At 36.3% G+C, this 26139-nt stretch overlaps 1 protein-coding gene across 4 annotated transcripts in view; it reads left to right on the plus strand.

Annotated features, from left to right (window-relative positions):
- Nucleotides 1-26139, plus strand: part of PCNX (pecanex homolog (Drosophila)) — an 81846-nt gene that overhangs the window by 22117 nt on the left and 33590 nt on the right. Inside the window, exons 7-14 of one of the 4 annotated variants that reach the window (XM_014941734.1) lie at nucleotides 5890-6022; nucleotides 10649-10833; nucleotides 17518-17608; nucleotides 19316-19373; nucleotides 21457-21659; nucleotides 22533-22686; nucleotides 23492-23524; nucleotides 24591-24762. In XM_014941734.1, coding sequence (XP_014797220.1) covers nucleotides 5890-6022; nucleotides 10649-10833; nucleotides 17518-17608; nucleotides 19316-19373; nucleotides 21457-21659; nucleotides 22533-22686; nucleotides 23492-23524; nucleotides 24591-24762 — 1029 coding nt within the window. Of the gene's footprint in view, nucleotides 1-5889; nucleotides 6023-10648; nucleotides 10834-17517; nucleotides 17609-19315; nucleotides 19374-21441; nucleotides 21660-22532; nucleotides 22687-23491; nucleotides 23525-24590; nucleotides 24763-26139 lie in introns of all 4 variants that reach the window. The other 3 variants (XM_014941735.1, XM_014941736.1, XM_014941737.1) reach the window with 3 other exon arrangements.

Consider the following 26139-nt stretch of genomic DNA (forward strand, 5'->3'; position numbering starts at 1 on the left):
GCTATGGTTAATTCTAGAAGCCCATTGGAAGCAAATGTGAGTTTCTGTGTATGATACACCACTTAATCTGGAAAGGCTGTGTGTTCTAAAGATTCAAAGCAACTTTTCCTTAAGATGAAGAAATCCGAAGTCAGAATTAAGTTTCATAAAGATTGATGTAGGTTATGAACGTTTGTCTGCTGTGTGAACATACTACTGGCTATTGATACCCAAATCCCTGGATATAGGGACTATATTGGGAAGGGGATAAGATTAGGTTACAGCTTTAGCTCTTTGACCCCCAGCTCCATCAACATTATAGTCAAGAAGTGTGGTTAATGCTTAGTGTTTTTAAAGTGAAATAATTCAAGTGGGAAATACAGTGAAGTAGAATAGTTGAGACTTCTAGTTTTATTATTGGTATTAGCATAGAAATTTGTCTATCAGGCTGGTCTGTAAAAATGTTTGGTTCAGAATTTAAAACAGATGCTTTCATTGTCCTGGTTATTCCCTGCTTGACAGTGTTTTGCTTTTCAGATTATTTTAGTGACTGGTTTGACGTAATTGTAAATATTTTTTTCATACATTCAACCACAACACTGAAGTCTTGGCCTTTACTTCCCTTGTTTCTCTTTCAATTTTCTTTTCTCTCTTTTTTTTTTTTTTATGACAAGCTTTCCTTGTGTTGTCTTCCTCTGTCCTATTTTCTAGCAAAAGTTTCTATCTTGGAGATGTCCCTCTGTTCTTCATTGTTTCTCCTTTGCTGCCCACATTTCCATTCTTCAGAAAATGGAATGAGTGATATTTTTCATTAAATGTCCACTGTAAGTTATAATACTATAAGCCAATGTTTTGCTTTTTCATCAGAGAAGTATAAGAAATCGATGCAATTGTAGGCCTTATAATGGTGCATAATTCATAGTGATTAATAACAAGATACTGAAGATACAGACCGAACAGACTCCTTTATACTTGGCTATCTTACACGTATGGGTTTTAGAACAGTGTTAGGGCACAGAACAATAAACTATGAATGCTTAAATTGTGAGAAGAGTGGTGGTTTTAACCAATAAACAGGTGTGAGAAGTATGGCTTTGCTTGGGTTTTCAGCACAAACAAGGTATAGACACTTGTTACAGGAAAGCAAAATTTCAGCTATTTGGTTTGGCAAAGCATGTTCGGTATTAGACAGATTTCATTGCTTTTGTGAATGCATGAGCCATAAACTATTCATTTCAGTTCTCACTGGGAATTTGTAATGTTGGTCATTACAAGTGGTTGAAAGCAGATTGCAGTTTCCCATTTGGTAGGGAGAGAAATGGCATGTCCAAGCATCACTCAGGTTCCATGCACACGTTTAACTATGCTTAACCTGACCACTGTCAAAACCATCTAGACTTCAAGTGATGTTTTTTTTTTCTTTCCTGAGAAGAGCGAGGGACATTGTGTTTCCATTGTACGTGGCTGTTTTGTTTTCTTTCCAGTCAGAGTGAAGTTTGCAATTCTTGCCCTGAGCACTCCGTGGTACGCTAAGTGGATACATTACCTCTGGTTTACCTCCATACCACATCTTTCCATGAATCTTCTTACTTGGGAAGAATTTATCTGAGGCACTGGGTTTAGTGGTTTTGCCTAGTAAAAATGAAATGGGACTTTTTGATGCAATAAATCTTGGAAATTCTGCTTTTTCGTCTTGTGCTTCTTCAGTTTCCATCTTCTAAGCTTGGGTTAGAAGCATTGTTACGTACATGCAGGTGGTGATGTAAACATTTTGGCTTGTAAATGTTCCTGTTTAGAAAAAAACCTTGGATTTTATATTTCTTAAAGCTAGTTGTATTGTATAACAATTAGATAGTTGTAGTGTAAAACTTTGCATCTTCAGTTCTATTTAAAACTTTGAGGAACTACAGAGGTTTACATCAAACCACTTGTGTAGTATAGAAAGAGAAATTTTGGAAAGGCATAACCTATAGGCAGGATAGTTCAACCTGTGGTCAGATACTCTCAGCAGCTGTTTGGCAAAGGGATCTCAATTATTCATTGTCTTGTAGAGAAAATTCTAGAACATTTTAGTCCTTTTACTGGGAAAGTGTCATTCCAAACGTGTGTTGGCAGAACTTTATCCTCATGACTTTCTAGGTGCGTAACTGCCGATTTGGCTTTTTTCCAATTGGATATGTAATGAAAGAAAAAAAGGACAAATTTTAACAAATGTGTTCATATGCACACTTGTATTAAATACAAAAATCAAATTATTTCCTTTTTGAAATTAGATATATTATAGTTGGGAATAGGTATGGGAGGGTTAAGTTTGCCTTAAAGTTGTCACTAGGTCTCCACCTCTTATTTTATTGATCTCTGGGATGTAGGTTTGTGTTTATAACTTGTGCACTTTGAACTTGAAACCTGATTTTTCTGATCTTGAGCACAGATAATGTTGGTGGGTCAAATTCACATGACAACATGCAAAAGAAATTGATACTTCAATTTCTTGATGCTAGTGTAGTGTTTCAACATAAAAGTTTAGAATAAAACAAAAAAATAGAACAGACTTCACCAACAAACAGTGTGTTACCTGAAAGGTTTTTCTTCCTTTACTGATTTATTTGAAGTAAGCAGGAACTGTGAAAGTATAACTGATGTTATCTATCCTGATTGCACATAGGTTTTGTACATGAGTGTAGATGTTGGATATTAACTTTCTAGAGTCTAGAGTAAGTGGTTTTAAGTAACAGCATTCGGGAAGTATGAGTGATGGTCTGAAGATGGGTTCAGTTTTGTTTGGTGGTTTGTTTTTTGTTTGTGGGTTTTTTTTTTTTTAGACAAAACTATCCTATTTTTATTCATTTAGTTTTGGTGTTAAACATCAAAACACGTGTGTTGTTTTGTAAATATTAAAGGAAGCTTATTTATGTTAAAACAAAACTATTTCCCTCATGATTCAACTGCTTTCAGAGCATGATAGATGATAATTTAGGAGCTTTATCTTACATTCTATTGGTGAACTCAGGAGCAGCTGTACTGCATCTCATTAAAAACAAGTAGAAACACCAATAATACATATTAACATGAGTAGCTCTCCATACCAGTATATTTTAATCCCGTGTGTTCTTTAATGAGGTTGGTTTGTTGGCTTTTTTTTTAAAAAAAAAAAGCAAAAAAAAAAAACCCCAACCAAAACCAAACTTTGCTCAGTTTGGCTTTCCACACTTCAAACAAACAGTAATCCTTTCAGTTCGACTAGCCACTTTTATTTTCTGAGTCATGGTTTCAACATATAGCTTCTTGAAGCGTTGCATAATGTTAGCAGACTCAGAGCTTGTTGGGCTGAAAAGCTCTGCAATATTTTCAAAAGAACGTGCAGATTGGCTTAGTGATGCTGAATGTCACCACCCACATTCAGGAAGAGTGTACGTAGATGATGTGCATTGAACAAAAGTTTCAAAAGTCCCTTGGTACATTAGGTAGGAAGCTACGCAAAAATCTGCTTTGCTTTCTAATTGTTGAAGTGAAATAATCAAAAGTTAGAAAATGCCAGAACTATTTGCCTGTGCAACTTTGAATTTAATCCTCAAGTACATAGGAATTTTGATTTTTTTTTTTTTTTTTTTTTTTTAATAATAGTCTTCAAACGTGTTTATATCTCTTTTCCTCACAGGACACTGCCACAGTCAGTGCTTGAGGTAGACTTGCTGTAGTGATAAATTGGAGCTGTGTAGGTAGGACATTCAGTGTTCCCATAGTCTGAGCTTCAGTTATTGCAGAAGGTGATGTTTACTGAAAAAAGAATAAGAAAAGAAAAGCAGATGTTAAGTTTGTTGCCTTGAAGAATTGCACTTGAATGGTGCTTTTGTGAAGTAGTTGCAAATGGTAATTAAGATGTAATGCTGCTGTTTACCATCTTAATGGAAATTCATATGTAATTCATATTTCAGTTAAGACTAGCCACAATTCTTTATTTCATGGTGCTTAATTATGACCTGATTAGCAGAAATGTGTGGAATTGCTTTTGTATCTGATGTCAGTGTGCTAGTCAGCTGTGTCTTGAACATATGAGTTCTTATGTGCTGATGTATGCCCTGGAAGAATTGAGGTTTACAAAGTTGCACCCAAAATTAGTGAGCTGTTCTTACATCTTGTGTGTTAACTTAATCCACCAGAAAAAAGTCAGGATTCATAGTACTTAGTGTGTTGAAGTACTTTTTCAGTACTTCAAGTATTAGAGCAATAAAGAAATCCTTGAAGAAATTAGGCTGTGTATTAAAACAAAACATAAAGCTGTATGTTAAGCCACAAGAGAAATATATTGAATTCTTGCTGAAATACACTGAAAAGGAAGTATCATCTATTCATGCTTAGAATAACAAAAACAGTTGTGGAGGAGTGAGGAGACAGTGAGCAATCCCACAGTTTTCCTGACAATATAGGAAAGGACTGAATTAAGGATGTCCTTCACTTTTGATGTTTTGGTAATGAAATGCTTGTAACTTTAGTGTTGGTCTTAAAGTAATCTCTTCATGTAGCTTCTTGGCTTTTAAAGCAATTTACAGAATAAAGTTTCATGCACAGTATTCACTTGATAATCTGTGGTTCATGGGAGGAATTGGAACAAGAGTCTGATCAGTCTTTACTGCTTAAGATACGGCAGTAACACAGCAGTACTGGGTTGCTATAGGTTGCTATTCCCTGTAGCCCAGCGTTAGATTCTTTGCTGGTAAGTTTTGAAAGCTTAATGACAGGAATGTTGTAACTTGAAATGTGCATAAGTGAACATGGACTACTCTGCCTGTGATCTCTCTGCCATAAAGTGTTGCTCCCTTAGTGTTTTTTCTTTCTTTTTTATTTATTTTGGCTTGACACAATCCTTTTTCTCACTCTAGTAACAGGCTTCTTGGCTACCAAGTTGTGACTTCCCCTTTGTGATTCTCCTCTTGCTCTGACTTCATGTCAAGTTTTGGGTTTTTTCTCTTCCTTCACTTGCCTGCCAAAACCTATTTTCTCAATGACCCATTCATTTGCGTGCTCTGCATTCAAATTGGTTAGTAGCTTCCTTGGATCAGGAGGAAGACTGATATTGTAGACACAAGCAGGCCAAATCCAAAGTTGTTCAGGCTGAAATTTCGGGAGCACAGGTGGATCTTGGGGAGTAATCTGTGGAAAAATCTTATGATTCCATTGAGTATGTATAAACTGCTTCTTACAGTGTTGCTTTAAGTGGACCAAACCTTTTTGGTTTTGTTTTTATTTGGGGAGTTGAAAGAACAAAGCCATCAATCCTTACAAATAAGTTATTCTCTTACTTAATGCGAACTCCCTGCTCCTCGAAATCATAGTATAACTAGTCTAAAATGAGCAAGATGTATCCCTTGGTGCTTATGAAGAAAAAGAAAAAAGCACCTCTCATTTGTTCCCTGAGGAGGTGTGGTGAGGTTAACCTCAACCCTACCTGTTTGGCAGAAGTTAAAAATTGAGAATAGAATACTATGGTGAGGTGTGCCAGACAACCTCTCTAGGTTGTCCTTTAGGTTTCTCCTATTAAATTATCTATTAAATGAGATAAAGGGTGAGATGAGTTTTGACACTTCCTGCCTTGTGCAAATAGAAGAGATTTGAGATAGCCAAGTTGCAAAAAAGGTTGGCTATTTGGATCGGGGGGTTAAAATGAAAGTAAGCTCTATATTCAAGAACAGATGCACCCCACCCCCTAACTACCCAAATTTTTACTAATAACTTTGTGTTGTGATCCTGTCTTGAGGCAGGTTATTTGAACTGTCACTGCATAAGCTACTTCTGTTGTTGCGAGTCAAGCTCATTAACTTGGGGAGGGTCAGGGGGAAGAAAGGAGTCTTAAGTTACTTTGTACGTAACTAGGATGGGTTCCTATTTGACCTAAAGTCTGTCTTGATGCAGCAGCACAAGCCAGCGAGGAGACTGTCACATTTCGTCGTGAACGCAGCACATTTAGGCGTCAGGCAGTACGACGCCGGCACAATGCAGGGAGTAACCCTACCCCTCCTACATTGCTCATCGGATCACCCCTCAGGTAGGGTATCTAAATGTTCCACCATATTTAGCATGCATGTAGCAGACCACTTCTCCCTACACCCACCAGTGTTGCCAGAAAAGCACTTTTTACTTCCTTCCCCACCATAACCTCCTTGAGCTGTCACTGCATGTCACTGTGGGCTTGTTGAATTGTGCATGTATATGTGGCACTATTTTCAAAATGATAAGGGTAGCCAGTTTCTAACGTGTTACAGCTGATTTCAGATTGATAACAAAATGAACTAATGCTAACAAACTTAGACTCAGTGGTTTTTACCAAAAACTTCAGAAATTTTAAATTTCAAGCAATGAAAAGAACCCAAGAAATTATTATTCATCACTCCTCATTGTGGTTTTCTTTACTTTAAGAAAGTAAGCATTAGGGACTAGTAGTGTAATGACTTTTGTTGTCTGTAGGTAGTGAGAGATAAGCATAATAACAAAATGAAGAACATTATAAAGACCTAAATCATACGTTAGGAGGTTCCAAATCTAAAACGCAGGTAAACCATCATATGTGCACCCTGTAGCTTTTTCCAACAAAAGAGAAATCATAAAGATTGCCTTTGTTGTAGAATGCACAATATTGCTCAGTATTAAATCTAATGGTGTGGCACTTTGGTGGTGTGACATACTTAGGTAGTGTTTAAAATGAATTGCATATGTGTATCCAGGAGTCCCCAGCCTTCACTGGCCCATTTGTTACCAGTGCTGAGCCTAGTGGTACCTGACATACAGCAACCCTTGTCTGTCAGCCTGAACAGTAGAAGCAGCAACCACGGTAATTTTTTAAACTTGCTTTTAAAAATCTTTCAATCCTGTGGTTGCCTACAGTGTTGGAGAGCAGAACATTGCCTGTGGAGGAAGGAACACTCACCCAAGTGTATCAAAGTAATTCTTCCTCTGGTTATATGATAAATATACAGGAATAATTATATATGTTGTGTGTTCTTAATGGTCTTCCTTCATATGCTAAGCCATCTTTTAATAATAGGAGCAGTCTGCTTTGTGTTTCAGGAACACTTATATAATATTTTTAACTGGAAAAAGCTGTAGAAACGGAGCAAATAAAATACTTTTACAGTAGAGGATGGGGAGGAATTGTGCCATCTATGTGGCCCCACTGAAATAGTCAAGGACTAAGTTTTAAAATTTTCCTCAGGCAGGAGGATTGCAAGAAAGGTACCTAAAATGTAAGAAATGAGGGATTGAATCTACTTAGATGTGTTTTTACTGGCTAGTGCAGTATGTAGCAATAACCACATCTGAGATAACGTGTTACGCTTCTAGTTTTGCTGGACATACTTTGTCCAACTTTAAGTAGGTGACTTATTTCAGAGTGAGGGATGCTAAAACATTGCATTCTCTTGGATCGCTTTTGCTCTACTCTCCATTGCATTCACTTGCTTCTGATATGATTTTTGTGTGGTGATGGTTCTTTTTTTTTGAGGAGGGTAGCATAGTTTTGTGTTGGTTCATAAGAGGCTGTGCAGAGTAATTATGAGCCCCATACCTGTGCATTAGCAAGAAAACAGTGAGTTTTCTATTAGAAAAGGAGAAAGTGGGACGAATAGAGGATTCTGTCTTAAACTGAGGCTGACAGCTGCCTCATTTTTCACATTCTAGTGCAGTCATTAAGGTTCCCATGGCTTAAGCTGGACTTCAGTGAGAGATCATGGGAAAGCTGAAGCTGGTGGAAGTAACTTTTAATCGGACAAGATGTTCAAGGGTGAAAAAGCAGAACAAATATTCTAGCCTTGTATTTCCCCTCTGTACCTCCCAGTTATCTAAATTTGTTCTTTTCTAAATAAAACCAACAAAACACAACTCTGTATTCTCTCTGACATGACACACATTATCAAAAATACTTGTATTATAAGCATATGTTCAGAATTGAATACTTAGTGAGGTTACTTTGCTCAAAGCATTGTTTGTGATGCTAAATTACTGGCCCTTGAATTGAAGTTAAATTGCCTTAGTCCAGCCAAACACCCAAATGCTTTCAGATTTGTTTGACATAAATTCCGTTTGAACTACCAACCGTGGAACATATCTGCAAAATTGTATTTATTACTGTTCTGATTTCTAGATGAATGGTCGGAACAAAACATTCCCTTATATGAGTAGCTTAATTTTAGTGTGAATTCTATGTGTTATTGGAAGAAGAAACCCCTAAGAAAGATTAAAATATTAAATTGTGCATAAGGAAGAAATGTGAAGAAATTACAGATGTTTTTAGCCAGCTACCACCAACATACTTTCAATATTGGCATTAATTGTGTACGATAGTGGTGAGCTGCTTGGATCTAGTTTGATACTACTAATCCATATGATTTCAGGTGTTAAACATCTAACAGCATTAGATTTACTAATCTTTAATTACCCTGATACTACTACTTTCTTACTGTTGCCAGCAAAACTTTAATCTCCTAATCTTCTAAGTCTTGCATAAAATTGGATGTTGTGGGGATGTTCTCCCTTAGAACTTGTTGAGTTCCACCTGATTTTATTTTGAAAATTTCCTATCCGTTATTGCAGTTATGTTTCACTTCCTCTGTGGAATATTTAATAAAAGACAATTGCATTATATATGTATGTGCTTGACAATGACCAGCACTTAGGTAAAACCTGGTCTAGTAAATCCTGCTGCTTTAATGCTAAATTAGACACAAGAGTAGTTTGCCTGGTAACTTCAAAACAAAGCAAAAAGAAACCAAACCCCAAGCCCCACAACAAAACAACCAACCACCCCTGCTTTTTGTCCTGCCTAAATGTCAACGGTGTTTTTGGGCACTTTAAGCCTAAGTGTGCGTTGGCATCCTGTGTAGTCAGTGGTGTATGCATGTGTGTCTGATACCAGAACATAAATGTCTGGAGCAGAATTTTATTCTTATTAATTAGGCAGAAAATAAGTTTATCTGGCGTATCTGTGCAATCTGTTAATGTCAGTGTTTAGGCTTTTTGGTTTTTTTTTTATTTGTGACAGATATGAATAACCAATGAAAGGGCAAGTTTGTATGTACCTTTTGATACATTGCTGCTCTTTAAGGGAAAGCAGAATTGTTTTGTAGCATTGTTTTGATGTTGCTGATTATACTTCAGGGAGACAAGGAAGGCTGACACCTCTGTGAGCTTCCTTAGGGCTTTTGTTGCCATGTAGCTCACTGAGAGCCACGTCTACATCAGCAGAACACTGAATTTAAAATTCAGATTCAAATATGTTAGAATACGATGATGATGAGTTGAAATTTTCTATCTCATGAGCTGTGTGCATGTCTGCTTTATTTTGCATGAGCTTTTCTTAACACCTGTTCTTATACTGATATCCATATTTTGTTTTCCAGTAGTGCTCAAACAAAAAGAACTGAAAAGTAGATGTTCTAGAAAATATTGTTAAAAGCAAGTACATCAGATAAAATCCCTTGATTCTTAGTAAGATCTTGCTTTTTCAGTTGCCTTACTTGCTAACTGCAGCATCATGCTGTGAGCAGTGAAATGTTAAAAGCAACAGTTGATAGTGAACATTTTTCAAGAGTTTAAGATATTTTTCCATAGTCTTTAAAATAAAAAATCTTTTATCTGTCTAAAAAAATTTAATTTGATCACATTCCATAGCTAATGAATGTGATATGTAACTTCTTTAAATGCACAAAATGAAGGATAATAAAAACACTAGTTCTGCAAAGTAGATGTGATATACAAGTGTAGATGTCACGTATTCTGGCACTTAACCATGTTTAAAATTAAATTATTTAAAAAAATTAGCTGTTAAATAGCTTTATAAAATAGTTTTGCAAGGAAAAGGTTGTGAAGAGGATAACTAACATTTTCAAGCCCTGTCTACTCAAATGGCTGTAAATGTACACATTTCTAGGAAGCCTGAGTTGACTCTTAAAACCTGTTTTTTGGTGCAGGTATGTGTCTAGGTATAGAAGAATTTTATTTTTTTTTTGCAGTAATAGGACTCAGTAATAAAGTTTTTGCTTTAAAATAGGCTTAAACTTTTGGCAATTAACAGCTTGTTATAAACATTCTTAATATGTTCAAAAATTTCTGAATCCAAAGGTTTAATTACAGTTACCCCCAAGGTCTGTGCTAGCATGTGGCTACTAACAAGGCTTACACACAGTGTGGAGTTAGAGTGTGCATGAATAGCAAGAAAGCTGAGCAAAAAAACCCCCAAACACCCAACTTAAAAAGTTGATCAAGTCATACCTCAATGAGCAAAAAGGACCCTAACTGTCATGAGAAAACTGGAATAGTCCCTACTGTATGTAGGTGATACCTCAGGTTAGTTTACAATTACACTAACTACCAGTAATTTGCTTTCGCAGCCACAAATTAAGACTTACAAGAATATACTTGAGGGTGACTTGGGGAGATGTTAGAAAGCACTACTGCTTCCAAGAAATAGGACAGGAACTGTCTGTAGATGACTGATGTGACTAGTATGGAGATACTCTGTTACATGGAACTCATGGGTGTCCTTAACCCTGATAAGTGGCTTCTTAACGCTCTACTCCTAACTTTTCCTCTTTGAACTAAAAAGTCTTGTTTTGCTTCACTTCTGGCTCTTTTTCCTCTTCTTCCTGGTAACGTGTCCCCCATCCGTGTTTTCTCGTAGCCTTCAAGATGGTCAGCAAGGCCAGCAGCCCTCCTCCCAGGTCAGAGTGCAGTCCCGTCCCCCTTGCCAGGCCGCTGTGCTGGGCGCTAGCGCTTCCTTGCTGGTGAGAAATGGGAGTGTCCACTTAGAAGCATCACATGCCACTGCATCTGCTGTAGGCGGTAGCAGTTTGCACGATGAACTTGGTATGCAGGCCTTATGTAACCTTGGTGACATGGACGTTTTAATACGGCACACGTGTCGGTAATAATAATAATGCGGGGGAAATGGGCTAACCTTACCTTAGCTTTGTTCCTGAACCTTGTAGGTGCGTTTCTTAGAAGGCCGTGTCGCTCATCGATTCCTTGCCTTTCACAGCCGCCTTCCCAGGCACTTTCTCTAACCCATGCACGGTGGGAAACGCTCTGAGGATGTGTAGATACCAGTAGTGATGGTGTGAGAGCTTTCATGATATAAACAATGTAATGTGTGTAATGCTTAAGTTTTCTTGCGGTGTCACAGGTAGTTCAGCAGAGTTTGAGACCAGCTTTGGGGATATTCTGATTCCTGGAAAAAATACTTCTTGATCTTTCTTTTTTTTAGATGAGTTGTGCTTAGCTGCTGTTTAAAAACTAAATCCTCATGTAAATGAGAGTGCTTTACTTTTCATGTATGCCTTAATTTAGGAGCTTGAGATTTGGAAGAAAATCCGAACTCTTTCTTGTATCAAACACCAGCATTTCATGGAGCCTTATAGTGCCCCTTATTTCTTCAGGGTCCATTTTATGTAGTATTTTTAACTATTTATTGACTTCAGTCCAGCTAATAAAATTGCAAGGAAGAAGGAAGTTATGATGGTCATAATAAGTGACTGATCTCCTGTGACACAGTAATGCAGGGACAGATATGGAAAAATTCCTGGCAGGGATCTTTGCAGCTGTCTTTACGTGGCCTGAATTACTTATGACTTCAGCATTAATATGGAGATCTTCATCAAATGATTAAAATGGGCATCTTTACAACTGACAATTATTAGTGACAGTATTTTGAGCAGCTGTCAACTGTAATAACTTAAAAGTACAGGTTAGCTTAGAACACTGACAAAACACTTGTTTTAGGCCTAGCTGTAATCTGGTACTAAAAGATCAGTGACTTGTCATCATATTCTACTAGTGGGGAAGATTTCAGGAGTTACCAGGCTGTGATACCCCTTTAAATATGAGTTTAGCTAACAAGTTGGCATTCTGCACCATCTAGCTGCAGTAGAAGGAAAAAACAAATATAAGCAAAACTGAAAACAACCTGACATGCTCTGAGGTGTCTTATAAAATTTAACTACAGTTGAGCTAAATCCACACAATCTGCTTATCTGGTAATTTTCGTTTTAGAGTCTGTGGCTCTACTAGTTTCTAGATAGAAAAATTGAAACTGACGTCTCAATGCTTGTATGTATCTGACTTTTCATGTGAAATTACAGATTTCTTTATTTAATTTGGACTCTTCTTGTTTGAAAAAAAATCTGGAATATAACTCAGGGGAAATTCAGGGATACTGGTTATATCTATCCAAAGTTAATGTTGAGCTGTATTCTTAAAGCTACCATTATTGTATTTGTAGGATTTTGTTCATTTGAGTTTTACAATCAAATTTTACAGAATTCAAGATTTAATACACAATCTAGTTATTTAAGAACTGAATTTGCTATGTTGTAGTAGAAATCAAAGTGGATCATTTAAGAAAGTCAGCATTGCAATCAGGATCTCTAAAAAGGTATATTCATTACACTTGGTGTATATTGGAGTCTTCAGAAATTTTGTGTGTACTGTGGTTATAGTTAGATGGGGCAACACATTGCCTTTGAGAAGCACAAAACTTTCAGTCTGCTCAGTTAAAAATCTTTATTCCTGATTTGAAGCTCTGAGCATTTGTTTAGAAACGTTTCATGTGTGAAAGCAGCTATTACAGGCAAGATCTGTCTTTATTTTAGGGAAATCAAATTTTCTAGTTTGTGTAGCAAGCTTTGTGTGATAGGTACTATCTTTTGTTAGAGTAAAATAGTTGGCAAAATGGTGCAAGCTTTCACATGCGTTATTCCTTTATCAGGCCTGACAAGAAGGCAGAGTTTCTTTCCTTAGGACTAGTACATGGTATGGGTATTTTTGTCATTTGGTGGGTTCTTCTTTTTAATTAAATCCTCAATCAGGGATGAAGCAACACTACTGTTCTGTTTCCTTTAAGCCAACAGCTGTTGGTTTTGCTCTGTCCCAAGATACCTTACAGTGAAAGATGACCCTGTTACTTTACTTTAGATTGTGTATGGTTTGGGAGTGGGGAAGGGTAGTAGTTGGTTTCTTCTCTAACTTTTGTTCTGGTGCTGATCAAAGCAATGCAGGTGATAGGACCAATTCTCTCACTGTGGAAATTGCTGTGACTGCCCAAGGCAGAAAAAATACTGCAAATAGAGGCTGGGAAAAAGATAAGGAAACAAAACCTGATTTACAGCAACTGAAAATATAAGTGACAAATGTAGTGGATGGGATTATATAGCTCCGTATAATGCATACAAGAATTTCTTTTCTTACTGAAGGCTGTAGGTGTTACAATTTGTGAAGCAGTTAGGAAATCAAGTACTGAGTTACTAAACCAAACATCCAGTTTCTGAAACTGGGGTGAAATGACAGCCTCTTGTCCTCAGCTGGATGATGTGTGGTTTTTTGACCTTTTTTTTTTTTTTGAGAAATACTGCTTTTGTGATTGAAGAGAACTAGTCATATGAAGCTTTACAATACAGTTACACTGCTATGTTGGACTGGTTGTATCACTTATTAAAGTGATAATATTTCAGATTTATTGAAGTATTTTATTTCATGAAGGCAGTTGGATGGTCTTGAATATAAAAACTTTTCTCTAAATGTAAATATATACACTGGTCACTTATTTGATTAAAAACAGTTTAGAATCAGTTCCTCAATACTCTTTTATAATTAGTTTCCCCCATTTTTTTGGGATGAATGGGGGAGTATTTTCAAAGGTACAAGTAGAAAATAAATACTCATTTCCCATTGTTCCTATTGAAAATATCCCTGTTGTAGTCTGGGGATTCTGCATGATATTTAAGCTATGCTTTTGATAAATTTCATATGAAAATAATGAACTGCTTTGAAGTGTTCTGAGAACTTGTAAGTCTTTATACTGCAGCTGAAGTTAAAGTTTTGGCCTTTGGAAATGAAGCTCCTTGCATGCTACAGAGTATTCAAATTCTGATGGTGTTACTGGTTTTGCTGAGTAGGATTTAAAAAATATTGTCATAAGTAGTAGATGAATATATCTTAATGATCTAATGATGACGTAGGCTTCAACATGTCAAAAAGTGTTAGCAAATTTCAGAACTAGTTTGAGAAGTTTAAATCAAAGTAATATTTATTTGATGGAAAACCGGGAAATGTGCTGAAAATAACTTGGTTGTGGAAACTGTCAGAGCACCCTTTTAGTTGCATCCTCAGCCATTCAAGTCTTCCAGGTTTTATCTGGGTAAGCTCACCAGCCTGTAGCTTTCACTGATTCCCATAACTGAGGGAACCCCAGTTCGTACAGTGTCAACTGTTACATGGTTGTTTCAGGACTTGATGAGGAGATATTTTTGCCTTCAGAAACAAGGAAACTTGTTTCAAATCAAGTGCATTCATCTTTTCCTCTCTTCATGTTAGAACAAAGATGTATTTTGGATTTGTGTGCCTGAGTGTCAATAACTTGGCTTTGTTACTTTTATAACCTGGTCTAAATAGAATATTGTTTGGGTGACTTTAATTTGCTAAGAAAACTCATAGGTCTCCCTCTGGGGGAGGGAGGAAGTTACAAGCATTTCAGTTTAGTGGACAAACATGCTATTGACTCTATTTCTTGATTTGAAAAATAAACATTGGAGTCTGCCATTTGTTCACAACTCAATAAAACTTATTTTCCTTAAAGAAAGAAAAAACTTTCTTAAGCTTTTTCAGTGTATGCTGTTAAAAATATTTCAGAGAATGCTGTGGGAGAGCTAGGAATGGGAGGGAGAGAAAATTACTAGGGTAACTAAAAGTGCTAGGTGTATCCATACATATTGCATCTTGTGAGCATTGGGATCCTTCATTAGAGTTTGAGAATGCTGTGAGGAAGCTGCTGTTATCTCACACAATTTAAAAGTATTTGATTGTTTGGACTCTAAGGGAGCTCAGCTGTAGACTCTCTAGTCACATTTTAGGGTTTGCATCCCCAAGAGCACTAGATAGTCCTGTCATCTTGTCTATGTCGGATGAGATGAGGCTTTTCTGGAAAGCCTTTTGATTTTGGAAAAAAAAAAAAAAGAGTGGCAGGCAATACTGTTTTATTGAAAACCCATGCTTATAGGCAGGAAGCTAACTTTCAGAAAGAAGCCTATATAAGTAGGGGGGGTGAATGGCAAGTATGGCAAAAACTGAGTCTGTTTTGTAGTTTGTCTGTGAGCAATTGGAATGGAGTGTTTTGTCTGTCTGCTACCTGCTAACCAGGCTTGTTTTATCTCACCACAGCCAGGCAGTAGATAGAGCAGCAACACAAATGCAGTGAATTTTAACAGGTTCAAAGATGAGTTGGATATGAGGGAACCATAGATGTTTGCTAATGTGAGGTCTGTTATAGTAAATTGTTTTCATAGTTTTGAGTCCCTCTTCAGACATTTGACATGAGTGTAACAGTTCAGTAAATTTCTTTTAAAACAAATATATCTGATGTTATCTCAGCCTAAGAGAATGGGAAGCTGTATTTTGCAAGTAGTATATTCTAACCTCTGTGAGTAGAATTTCCTTAATTTAAAAATCAGAAAGTTAAATTTCCAGTCTCTCAATTCAGTAGTGCAGAACCAGGAAGAACTTAACCCAAAGTTGCTTGTCTCTTTTCAGGACTGGTTGTATGGAAGATTTGTTTTCTGTAATGTTATGCATCATTTTGTCCTGACTAGAACTTCAAGTGTGCTTTCTAATGCCTTCATGTTTACTGTTGAATTTTCTTTTTTTACTGCTGCAGTTGAGAAAGTCCCGCGTAACTGAGATTATTTGCTGTGGGGAGACATTATTCCTAATGTCTTGCACTAGTTTAAACTTCAGTAACAACTGTGTACTACACTAATGCATTAAAACCAAAGGCTATTTAACTGAAGTGCTTCATTAAAATCTTAATTATTGAGGGGGGAAAAGCCCTAACAAGTGAATTCTCTGCTTGTATTTCATTACAATTGCCTATAGCAGATGTAATTAAATATTGAGAGCGAGCTGTTGTGTTACTGAGCTCTGACACATGCTGTACGTGGCTCGTGAACTGTGTAGCTGACTTCTTGTCAGAATGGTTGGTCTTAGCACGGCTGCGGTACCTGTTTTTCTGCATTGAAGTGCTCCCTCTGAGGGTAGAAAGCTTTATGAATATATTTCTAATATACCAGTGTTTTTCCTTAGTTTCACTGGTTTTAATCATGCGGTTTGAGATTTTTAACCTTCTTGCTTTCAAACACTTTTAAATCAAACTTAACTGTCTGTGGATCTGAAGAGAAGTTGGAGTAGGATCATAGTGTGTTTTTCAAAAAAAAAAATTATATCAAAAAAACATTGTAGCAGAAGCAGGTTATGTTCTCACAGAAAGGAGGAAGATTGGAAGTTCTGATCTCATGAGATAATTCTCCAGGGACTGCTTGTTATCCTGTATCAACGGAAGAATAAAGAGCTGCAAGACATGCAGCTGAGAGGTGTACACAGTTTTTGCTTCAGATGCTCCAACCTGGGATTTTCTTTTTTGTTTTGTATAAGGAGATCTTAAAATATTGCATGCTTTGCATCATGACTTAAGAAGGGGTTTTGAGCTAGAACAGATAGAGAAGTCGGTAGAACATTTCATGTGAGATCACAATTTCAAAATCCGCTTCCTGCATCCACAGCTGAAATACATTGAACCTGGCCTTCAGGGGAAATTACAGTGCTTATCTCTCTGATCAGACTATTGTGAGAGAGGGGCACTGTAAAAACACATCATATTGTGAGTAAGGTAATTTATCGTTTGAGTTATAATCTCTGGCTACTTGTTTGTTAATTATATACTTAGGAATGGCTTGGTATTGTTCATTCAAAAAGTTTTCAATAACAACTTTAGGAAATGATGGTTAATGGAGTTTCAGTAACTCCAAATGGTTTATCTGAGAAGTTAGTTTGCAGTCTTCTGTTCTTACACTGAAGCGTTTGCTTCTGGCTTGTAGAATAAATCTCTGCCTGACATTCATTTTTTAGCTTTTCTGGAGGTATATCTTAAGCATCTCTGGCCACTTCTTTTACTCTGTGTTTCTTTTCAATTAGACATGTGCCCCATAAAATTTTATTCAGGACACCTGAGGAATCGCTACCTTAGTTAAATACCATGGTTCTTAAATGCTGATAGTGTATGATCTAGTTATTGTTCTGGGGGTGGGGAAAAACTGAAAAAGCTGGTCATGGCAAGTTTTTCGCCTCGTTATTCTCTGAGGGGGGGAAAGGTTTACGTTGTGCTTCTGTTGTGTTAATGGTGAATTCTTGTAAATACTAAGTCTTGAAATTTTAATTCTATATTGCAGTTTACTGTATATATATATATCATGTAAAAGTGTATGCAAGAGAACTGAGTAGCTAATGTCTTGTCTGTGCTGATGACACATTAATGTGTAATCACATTTTATATTCTGACACTGATATAAATTTAGGTGAGAGCATCTGTCGGCCGGTTGGTGGCCAGCCCAGCCTAAACCACGACAGATTCCTTAATTGATCTCAGTTGTAAGTTAATAAATAGAAATTAGTGCCAGTAGGATGAAACATTATGAAATTTTGACCTGCTTTTGACTTTTTCTTTAATAGGTAAGTTCAGTTCTACGCTCTACGAGACAGGGGGATGCGACATGTCACTTGTGAACTTTGAGCCAGCTGCAAGAAGAGCATCCAACATCTGGTGTGTGTGAAGGCCAGTCAAGAGTGATGATTCTTGTCTTACGGCAACAAAATTTTTTTATTTTAATTTTTAAAGGTTATTTAGTGTGGACTACAAAAAATTAATATAAAATATTATCCATATACTTGTGAAACCTAAATTATTTTTACTCTAAGATGACACTAGCTGCATAATCTGGTCCAGTTAAATAAATCTCAAAAAATTAAACTACTATTAGTTTAAGCAATAAACGTCGAAACAGAGAGCTTAACAAATGCATTTTTGATTGGGTTATAGAAAGCCTTTCTTACAGGATTAACCCAGGTTTTGGGAAAGTAGGTGGCTGTTGACCATAATGTCTATTAGCTTATTTACAAATGAACTTCCAATTGTGAAGCAAATGTAAACTGATGAATTTGTTTTCAGGTTCATAGATGGCATGAAACAATACATGGAAGTGTTAACATGCCTGAGGTTAAAATTTGATTTAAAGTTGATAGTAACCAGCTACATACTAGAAAGTTCATCTGCTCTTGGAAAGATGCCCTTTCTTTCTCTGAAGGGACAGGAGGCAGAAGAGAGAGAAGCCGTCTAAAACCTCCCACGGGCCACCTCCTCCCCAATCCACTTCATTACACAGAAGTGCTCTGGAGCTATTGCATCATGTTGAATGCTACCAATTCCCACCACCTATAGGTGGAATCGCTATTGAAATTATGGAGTAATGAATATAAAAGCTGCCATCTTCAAATCTTTCTTGTGAAAGTGTGCAAGTGCCTTTTGTAGAGTTGAACTTTGAGAAAAAGTTCTGTGTTTCTTGCACAAAGCTGCCGATGCCTGCCTCTGCTGCTTGCATGTTCCAGATGCAATGGCTTTGCTGATGGCTGTTGTTAGGAAGTCCTGTGTGCTACTGGAAGGAGCAAACTGGCCGCATCCAAATAATCAAATCTCAACTTTAGAGAATACTTGAGTTTCAGTGAAGTAAAATTGATAACAAAGAATGTTTTTATCTTAAGGCAAGAAACTGAAGGAAAGTTGCATAAATTTGATACAAGTCTTACAGCCATGTGATTTACATGGAAAACAAACATGCAAAAGCTATCCAAAATTGGGGAAAAAAACAATGGTTGGATGTGGACTCTCATACAGTAAGAGAAATTTCTCCTCATCTCTAATGAATGAAAACTGCAAAGTACTTTTGCTTTTACCAGAGTTCTATTTAAAGTTGAGTTTTTAATAGGCAATTTAAGTAACTCCGTATACTCATGTTAAGTATGTACTATTTTTGGCAGTTTTGGGACCTTGGTAAAAACAGTATAGAATTAACAAAAACTCTGTATGCAAGCACATAGTGAACTCTGCAGTCCTTTAGAGATGTGATGCATGTTTACACATCAGTAGCTAAGAGATTATGGAACATATTTGTTTTTTCAAGTGAATTAATTGCTATCATGATAATCTTTGTTAGACATTTTAGGGACTAGGTGTTGAGAAAATCTTGTGTATGGTGCTAAATTCTGTAGCTGTAGTAAATCAGGAGGTCCTTGCCCTTGGTATAACTAAGTGGATACTTGTATTTTAAATATATAATTGAAAGAAAAACTTCAAGGAAGGTTTTTAGTTAAAATTTGCCAAGAGTCAAAACTTAATTTGGGACACTAGAAAATGAGTGGCCTGTTGAAATAAAATGTAGTTTTATAATCTGAAGTCTTTCCCCTGTTCTTATAGTGACACGGACTCTCACGTATCGAGTTCTACCTCAGTTCGCTTTTATCCACATGATCTAGTAAGTTTTTTCTTATTTATTTTTAAAGCATGCAAAAAATCAGAAGACTTTCCAATTTTAAAGCACTGATTAATCAACCTATGTGGTAGTTCTTTGTTCTTAAAAAGGATTTTTGCTTGGGTTTAAATGAAAATAAAGTATTTATTTGTTGTTGCAGTGTCTTCATATATACATACAGATTCATCTTTCTGCATAGCACTTGAAAATTTAAATGTAAATGGTTTCCTCTGATCTAAAGCATATTGATTTTCTAAATCACGTGGAAATTGGATGTTCTGAGATACTTTGTAATGGTTAACAGAGATTGACTGGACTACTTGGACACAGTTTGCCTTCTGTGCATTATTAAAATTAGTAGGCAGCAGAAAGAATAAACTTCGTGTTCTGACCAAGAGAAACTTTAGTAATTTTCCTGAAAGGAATTTAAGTATTTGTCATTAGTCTGCTTTACAAATTTTTAATGTGTATGCAAGGAGTGACTGGGAAAAAAGGCAGAGGCTGACACTGCTTCATACTGCAAATAGTTTTAGAATTCCTTGGTTTTATGACCTCAAACTTTTTATATTGTTGTCAGGTCCAGACATACATGTACTCTTAATTCTGAAGTCATATGTTGCAGTGTCATGAAGACAGTGCAAACGGTCATGATTCTAAAGCTAGGAAACCAAAGTCAAGTATATTGGAGTACCTAATGAAGTAATCAAGAGGGAAAATTAAATATGGATTCAGCATTTGGCAGGGGAGCAAGAGACCTCCATTTGCCTGACTCTGCTTTTCATCAAGAATGTGCTTTTCAAACTTGGTGTCTGACAGAGGAAATGTTTTTGCTTTCCAGCATCCCCCTTGAAAATTTAGCGTTCAAAAAGGAGGCTGCATTACCTGTTACGCGCTGTTGTTTTTCCAGTGTGGTCCTATTAGAGGGAATGATTCTGATGATTCTGCTTAAGGCAAACTCGTAAAGTCTTAGCACATGTGTCTAAATGGAATTTTCCACTGAAATTTATTATTAGTGCTACGAATGTTATGTTACGGTGATTTTTTTTTTTAAAGTTGTCAAAAACCCCCTTTTTTCTGACACAGCTTAGCTTGGATAATGTTTTGTATTTTTTAAATCAAATTTGTTTTTCAACAACTTGAAATCAAATGTTAAACTTCAAGATAATTGTAGAAAAAAACCAAAAAGCAACACAAAAAACCATATCATTTTGACACTTAAAGGTGACACGAGTATTTAAATTTTGCTCTTTGCCTTAAAAGATTGTGAAAATTTTTCATTAAATCACACTTTAATGATGATATTGCTTGAGAATAAAGGCAGTGCAATAAGATGTTTAATGACCTGTTAATGAAATCTATAAAGTGGGTTAGATGATGCATACATATTGTAGTAACATTTTAACTTTCTGAGTGCTCTCTTTAAATGTCCTTTATGGTTGTTAGTATGACTGTGATCTCAAGAGAACTCTAGAGTGACAAACTGCAAAATATGTGAGAAATATAGTCAGTCATAAATAGTACTTGACTAGTTAGGGCCGAGCTTTTTTTAGTTTGTTACTGTCTATATTCTGAATGTAGTGAGTTTCGATTTGACCACTGATGCACGTGTATGTTGCTTTGTCATGCAACAGCATCCATTGGGCATGGGTGTGCATGTATATTAGCTGACTATAAGAAATGTGTTGTAATTTATTTACATTCAGAGTTGGATTATTCTTGTAGTATATATATTATTCCTATTCACATATCAGTTTACTTGTCTTCAAATTTGAAGTTTTCAGAGTAAATGGGATAATGTGCTTGGAAGTCATGTTCATATTTCATTTGAAATTTGGCATTTGCTAAAATGCCAAGCAGTTGTGTTGTATGCAAACTGTTATTGCTGCTGCTGCTATTCATTTGCTATGATAAGGACAGGAAATGTAAGTAGAAGCCTGAGAACTGACAGTGTTTAACCTATAACTTCTCAAAAGTGAAACTGAGTAATTCTAGCAATTTTTCCAAAGCAGTTTTCAGTAAAATACAGTGATATAATAAAAATGAGCTTTTGTTAATACTGACTTTCTTTTAGCTTTCTCTTCCTCAGATCAGGTTGAACAGGCTGCTAACCATGGATACAGATCTGCTGGAGCAGCAAGACATTGACCTGAGCCCTGACCTTCAGGACCACATGCAACCTCAAGAGGAAGCAGCTCAAAAAGTCAAGCAGTACTATCGCTTTTGGATCCTGCCTAAGCTTTGGATTAGCATCAATTTTGATAGATTAACTCTCCTGGCTTTATTTGATAGGTGAGATCCTTGTGTGTCACTAGACCTTGTGTGTCACAAGTTGGGTGATAACATGTTAGAACGGTCAAAAGGAGAGATTTGTTGCTAATCTTTAAAATGAGAAAAGAAACCTTTTCCAAAAAACTAATTAAAAGGGTTTAGAACTTAGCATATGCTTACATTATTTCAGCAAGTAGAGAGAATTTACCTGCTGTTCCAAAGCATTTTTCCAAAGGATCATCTAATACTGTAACCTGTTGTTGCAGCTGCATTTATCCAGTGGAATAAAAGAAAGGCGACCCCCAAATTACCAGCTTTTGGAATACATAAAGTATTTAAATTTTGGTAGTGAACTTCCTTGGGATAAACAATACAGGAGTGATTTTGTCCAGGCAGAAATACTATCAATTCTGTTCCTAAACACGACGAATATCATATGGAATTCTCTTTATTCCACTTGGTGTATCTTTGCCAAGTGAGAGTATTTTTAGTTTCTTCATTACAGAATCATGAATGATAGATTATATACAGGTAAGCACAGGCTTGTAATCATCCTGTGTGGCCCTTAAATATAGATTCATATTACAGATGATGCTTCTGGTTGAGCATTTGGATTATTTCTGAAGTTATCTGCTGAAGTTATCTTCTGCTGTTTGAAGTTCAATTCCATAAGATACTAATTGCTTTCAGCTATCATTGAAATCCTGGTAGCTCCTAGCTTTGCTAAAAGACAGTGTGCTAGTATAGTCCATGCAAGTTCAAATCTATTAACTACTTTGCTACCAGAAGCATAACTCTTGGTAACTACTGATCCTAACTGTTCCCTTGCAGCTTTTTCTATACATAGTTAGCTTTTAATTCTATCTCTTATTTTTTTCTCTCCATCTAATGCAGGAATCGTGAGATCCTTGAAAACGTGTTAGCTGTCATCCTTGCTATTCTAGTTGCATTTCTGGGCTCTGTACTTCTTATAGAGGGCTTTTTCAAGGATATTTGGGTCTTCCAGTTCTGCCTGGTAATAGCCAGTTGTCAGTACTCGCTGTTGAAGGTATTTTAATTTCTATCTTCACTTTCTATAAACAATAGAAAAAATTTCGGTTGGGTGTTGCAGGTTGGTTAGAGCTTTAAGGAAAAATCTGCATGTTTATCATTTAAAAAGAAATGAGTGAACTTCAGCTTCATGGGAAGTTTGATAGATGGTCATACAAGGTCACTTCACTAGAATGGTTCTAGTGAATGTTTGTTAAACAACTCTTTATTTGTTGTTCTCATGCACTTTTTGTTTTCATGAAGAGGAGCACGTTCTTACTGGTTGAAAACTATAAACTAAACTTGGAAGTTATATTGTTTTGGGTTTTTTTAAGTGGTTACACGTCAATGCATTCATGTTAAGCAGTTATATCTAAGCATATTTATAACCAGAATCTTAATGTTTATTAGAAAATTGTTAATGGTATTTTAAGAACGATTGTTTATTTCCTTATAATTAGACTCTTAGGGTGAAAATTAGATACAAAATTAAAGTCTGTAACACATTTTGTGTTTAAAAAAACTGGTATAAGTTCTACAAATTTGTGGGTTTTTTTAAATTTAGCTATAGACATGCACTCTTTGAACAGGTTTTATTGCTTATTAGGTTTTATTGTTTAGTACACTGTGCTATTTAAAAGCTGTACAGTGACTTGAAAATTGTAAAATTAATTGTAGATACCATTAGAAGAACTTAATCAGGAAGGTGGGGGTGAGGGGGGAGGTTAACGCACTTGTTTGTAGATTGGGTAACTGCGTGTGTGTGGAGGTAAATGCACTTTTCTGTAGATTGGGTAACTTTCCTCTTTCCATTTTGGTTTCAGAGCGTTCAGCCAGATTCTTCTTCCCCTCGACATGTAAGTTCTGGGCATGTGCCAGTGTACTAACCCTGCAGGTGTAGAACTTACACATAGAAGTGATCTTTTTTGGTTTGATCTTTTTCAACTTTTTTTAGGTACCTTCTCATAAAGCACAAGAGGTGGATGTTGTCTTAGTGTGTGAGAAGGGAACTGATACTATTTCCCCCCCCACAAGCTTTGTTGGTATTTAGCAAATCATGTCCTCCCTGCTTTTGGCCTGGCTTCTGCTGTAGAGCCATATCATGATGAGTTTTGTGATGAATCTTTAGTATTCAAGCAATTAAGCTGAAAGGTATTCTTAACGCTGTAATTTACTATGCTGGTATGAACTGACATGGCTTTGATGTTCTATTCTGGTTGTGTAGAACATTCAGTTTTCCTAGTGTGCACACAGCCTTATTTTTTCACTCTATTAAGCTGAGTATGCAATGCTCTAGTGAGCATTAACATTTGAGCATGGAAATGTTAATGTGCTAGTGTTGCACAATATGTTTATGTTCTATTGTGCATCTTCTGGGTTGCCAAGACAAAATATTTTTGTCCTAAATTAGATATGAAAAGCATTATTCCTCTGCAGCAAGTCATTCTTATTATTTTAGGTAAGAAGTTGTGTGTTTTAGTGCACACACAAATGCAGATTATTTTCTCCCTCTTAGCAAGAGCGGTGTTTGAGTAATAAACCTTAATAGCTTTTTCTTAAGAATGAATATATTATCTTTTGCTTATGAAACCTAGACAGAGTTTCTCTGGCATTTAGTATTGTGAGAAACATATTTTAAAATTTAGCAGAGAATAAGGGTGAATATAGCTTAGTCTAATTTAATCCAACTGTTGTCTTCATTATATCGAAGCCACAAAAAAACCCAAGCTTATATAAGTGCAAGGCAATGCATTAAAGATTTCATGACCAAAACGTAAGGGTGTGCTGAGATGACAGTACATTAATTGATGAACTGATTAATTTTGGTTGGGAAATTATCTGTAACAGAAGAATAACAACTTTTTCTGCTAATAATGAAACAAATGTTTGGTTTGTTGTTTTTGTTTTTTTTTTTTTAAACAGGGTCATAATCGTATCATAGCCTATAGTAGGCCTGTATATTTCTGTTTATGTTGTGGTCTTATTTGGCTGTTGGATTATGGCAGCAGAAACATATCTACAACAAGATTCAGGTTGTATGGAATGGCTTTCACCAACCCATTGCTGCTGCTGTCAGCCAGGGACTTAGTTATAGGTGAGTGCCTTTTTCATGGGTTTGAGTTGTTTGCTTCACCACAGATAAAAAAAAATCTTTTTTTTCCACTCTGCATCTTGTTATGACACTGTTGTGACATCACCACCTAAATGCAGTTCTTTTAGTTTCCTTTGGAAAGAGTAGTTTTAGCTTTGCTGAATTTTATGGGAAAATTCCCCCCTTTTATAGCTTTGATGTAACAAACTGTAGAGATGCCAACTAATAGGGCATCACAGGAAAAAAAATTAGCTTTTTAATTATGTGGTATCTTTGTCCTCATCCCTGAACCATCTTTTCTTCTTAACTGAGACCTGGGTATGCTACCCTATGCGTGGAATTAGCTGCTCAGTACCTAGAGAAACATATTGCTTTGGACTCTTGTGCTTTCTAGAGAGGCTTGTGGCAAATGAGTGGGACTTTTCTAAGCCCGGTTATTTGTGTTTAGCAATCAAGTGGACAAGTGGAACAGTATGGACACAATTTTTAAAAACATTGTAGACAGATTAAATCTTATTTAATGTGTATCTTCTCAGAACAGGCCCATCAGCAATACCAAAAAATATAATTTTGTGCTGTAGGAGGTATTTCATTGTGTTCTGAGCAGCACAGTGTGTTTGTAATAGTGCTGGCATTTAATACCCCCATCCCCAAAAGAATCCTACACAAAAAACCCAAACAAAACCAAAAAACCCCCAAACCAACAAACCTTTCCCCTGCTTACTTACAAAAAATATTGAAAATAGTAACAGCAGAGCCCATAGAAAGGAGAAAGAGGAATGTAAACATTTGAAGACTATCTTATCATGGAAACTGTGTGTATTCTGTGATGGAGCAAAGTTATTTGGATGAAGCTTTCTGGATCACCTCTTTGGAGGGGGAAGAAAATCTGTAAGAATTAATCTCAATTGAACACACTTGATCTTCAGTTGAACCAAAATATCTGGGCATGAAAGACTACAGCAGTTAAATGTTATGACTGCATGCCTCTGGTTCCTGGACAGTCTTCTGTGCAAGAAAAATTAAAGCTTGGTCTTGCTTTTAGTTCTTCTTTCATTTTTTTTTTCAGTTATTTTATTTTTGACTACTAGTTGATTAGTAAGAATTATTGATTTGGGCATTTGGGGAGTTAGTTTTCATTACTTGATTCTTAGGAACATCCTAAATTTCTTACCTTTTACTGTTTCCCCCTTCAACTTTCTGGTAGTAAATCTGTACTTGAAACATTCAAATGTCCAGAGGGAATGGTCTAAGCCACTTATGAACAGAGTATTGTTCAGGCATTTTGAAAGGTGCTTTTCTAGAGATGCTGTGGATCTATCCATGCACTGGCACACTGAAGTTAAGACAGCAGATACTTTTGACTCATTCACAATATAA

Source organism: Calidris pugnax, unplaced genomic scaffold (assembly GCF_001431845.1).
Source record: "Calidris pugnax isolate Ruff unplaced genomic scaffold, ASM143184v1 scaffold56, whole genome shotgun sequence".
NCBI lineage: Eukaryota > Metazoa > Chordata > Aves > Charadriiformes > Scolopacidae > Calidris > Calidris pugnax.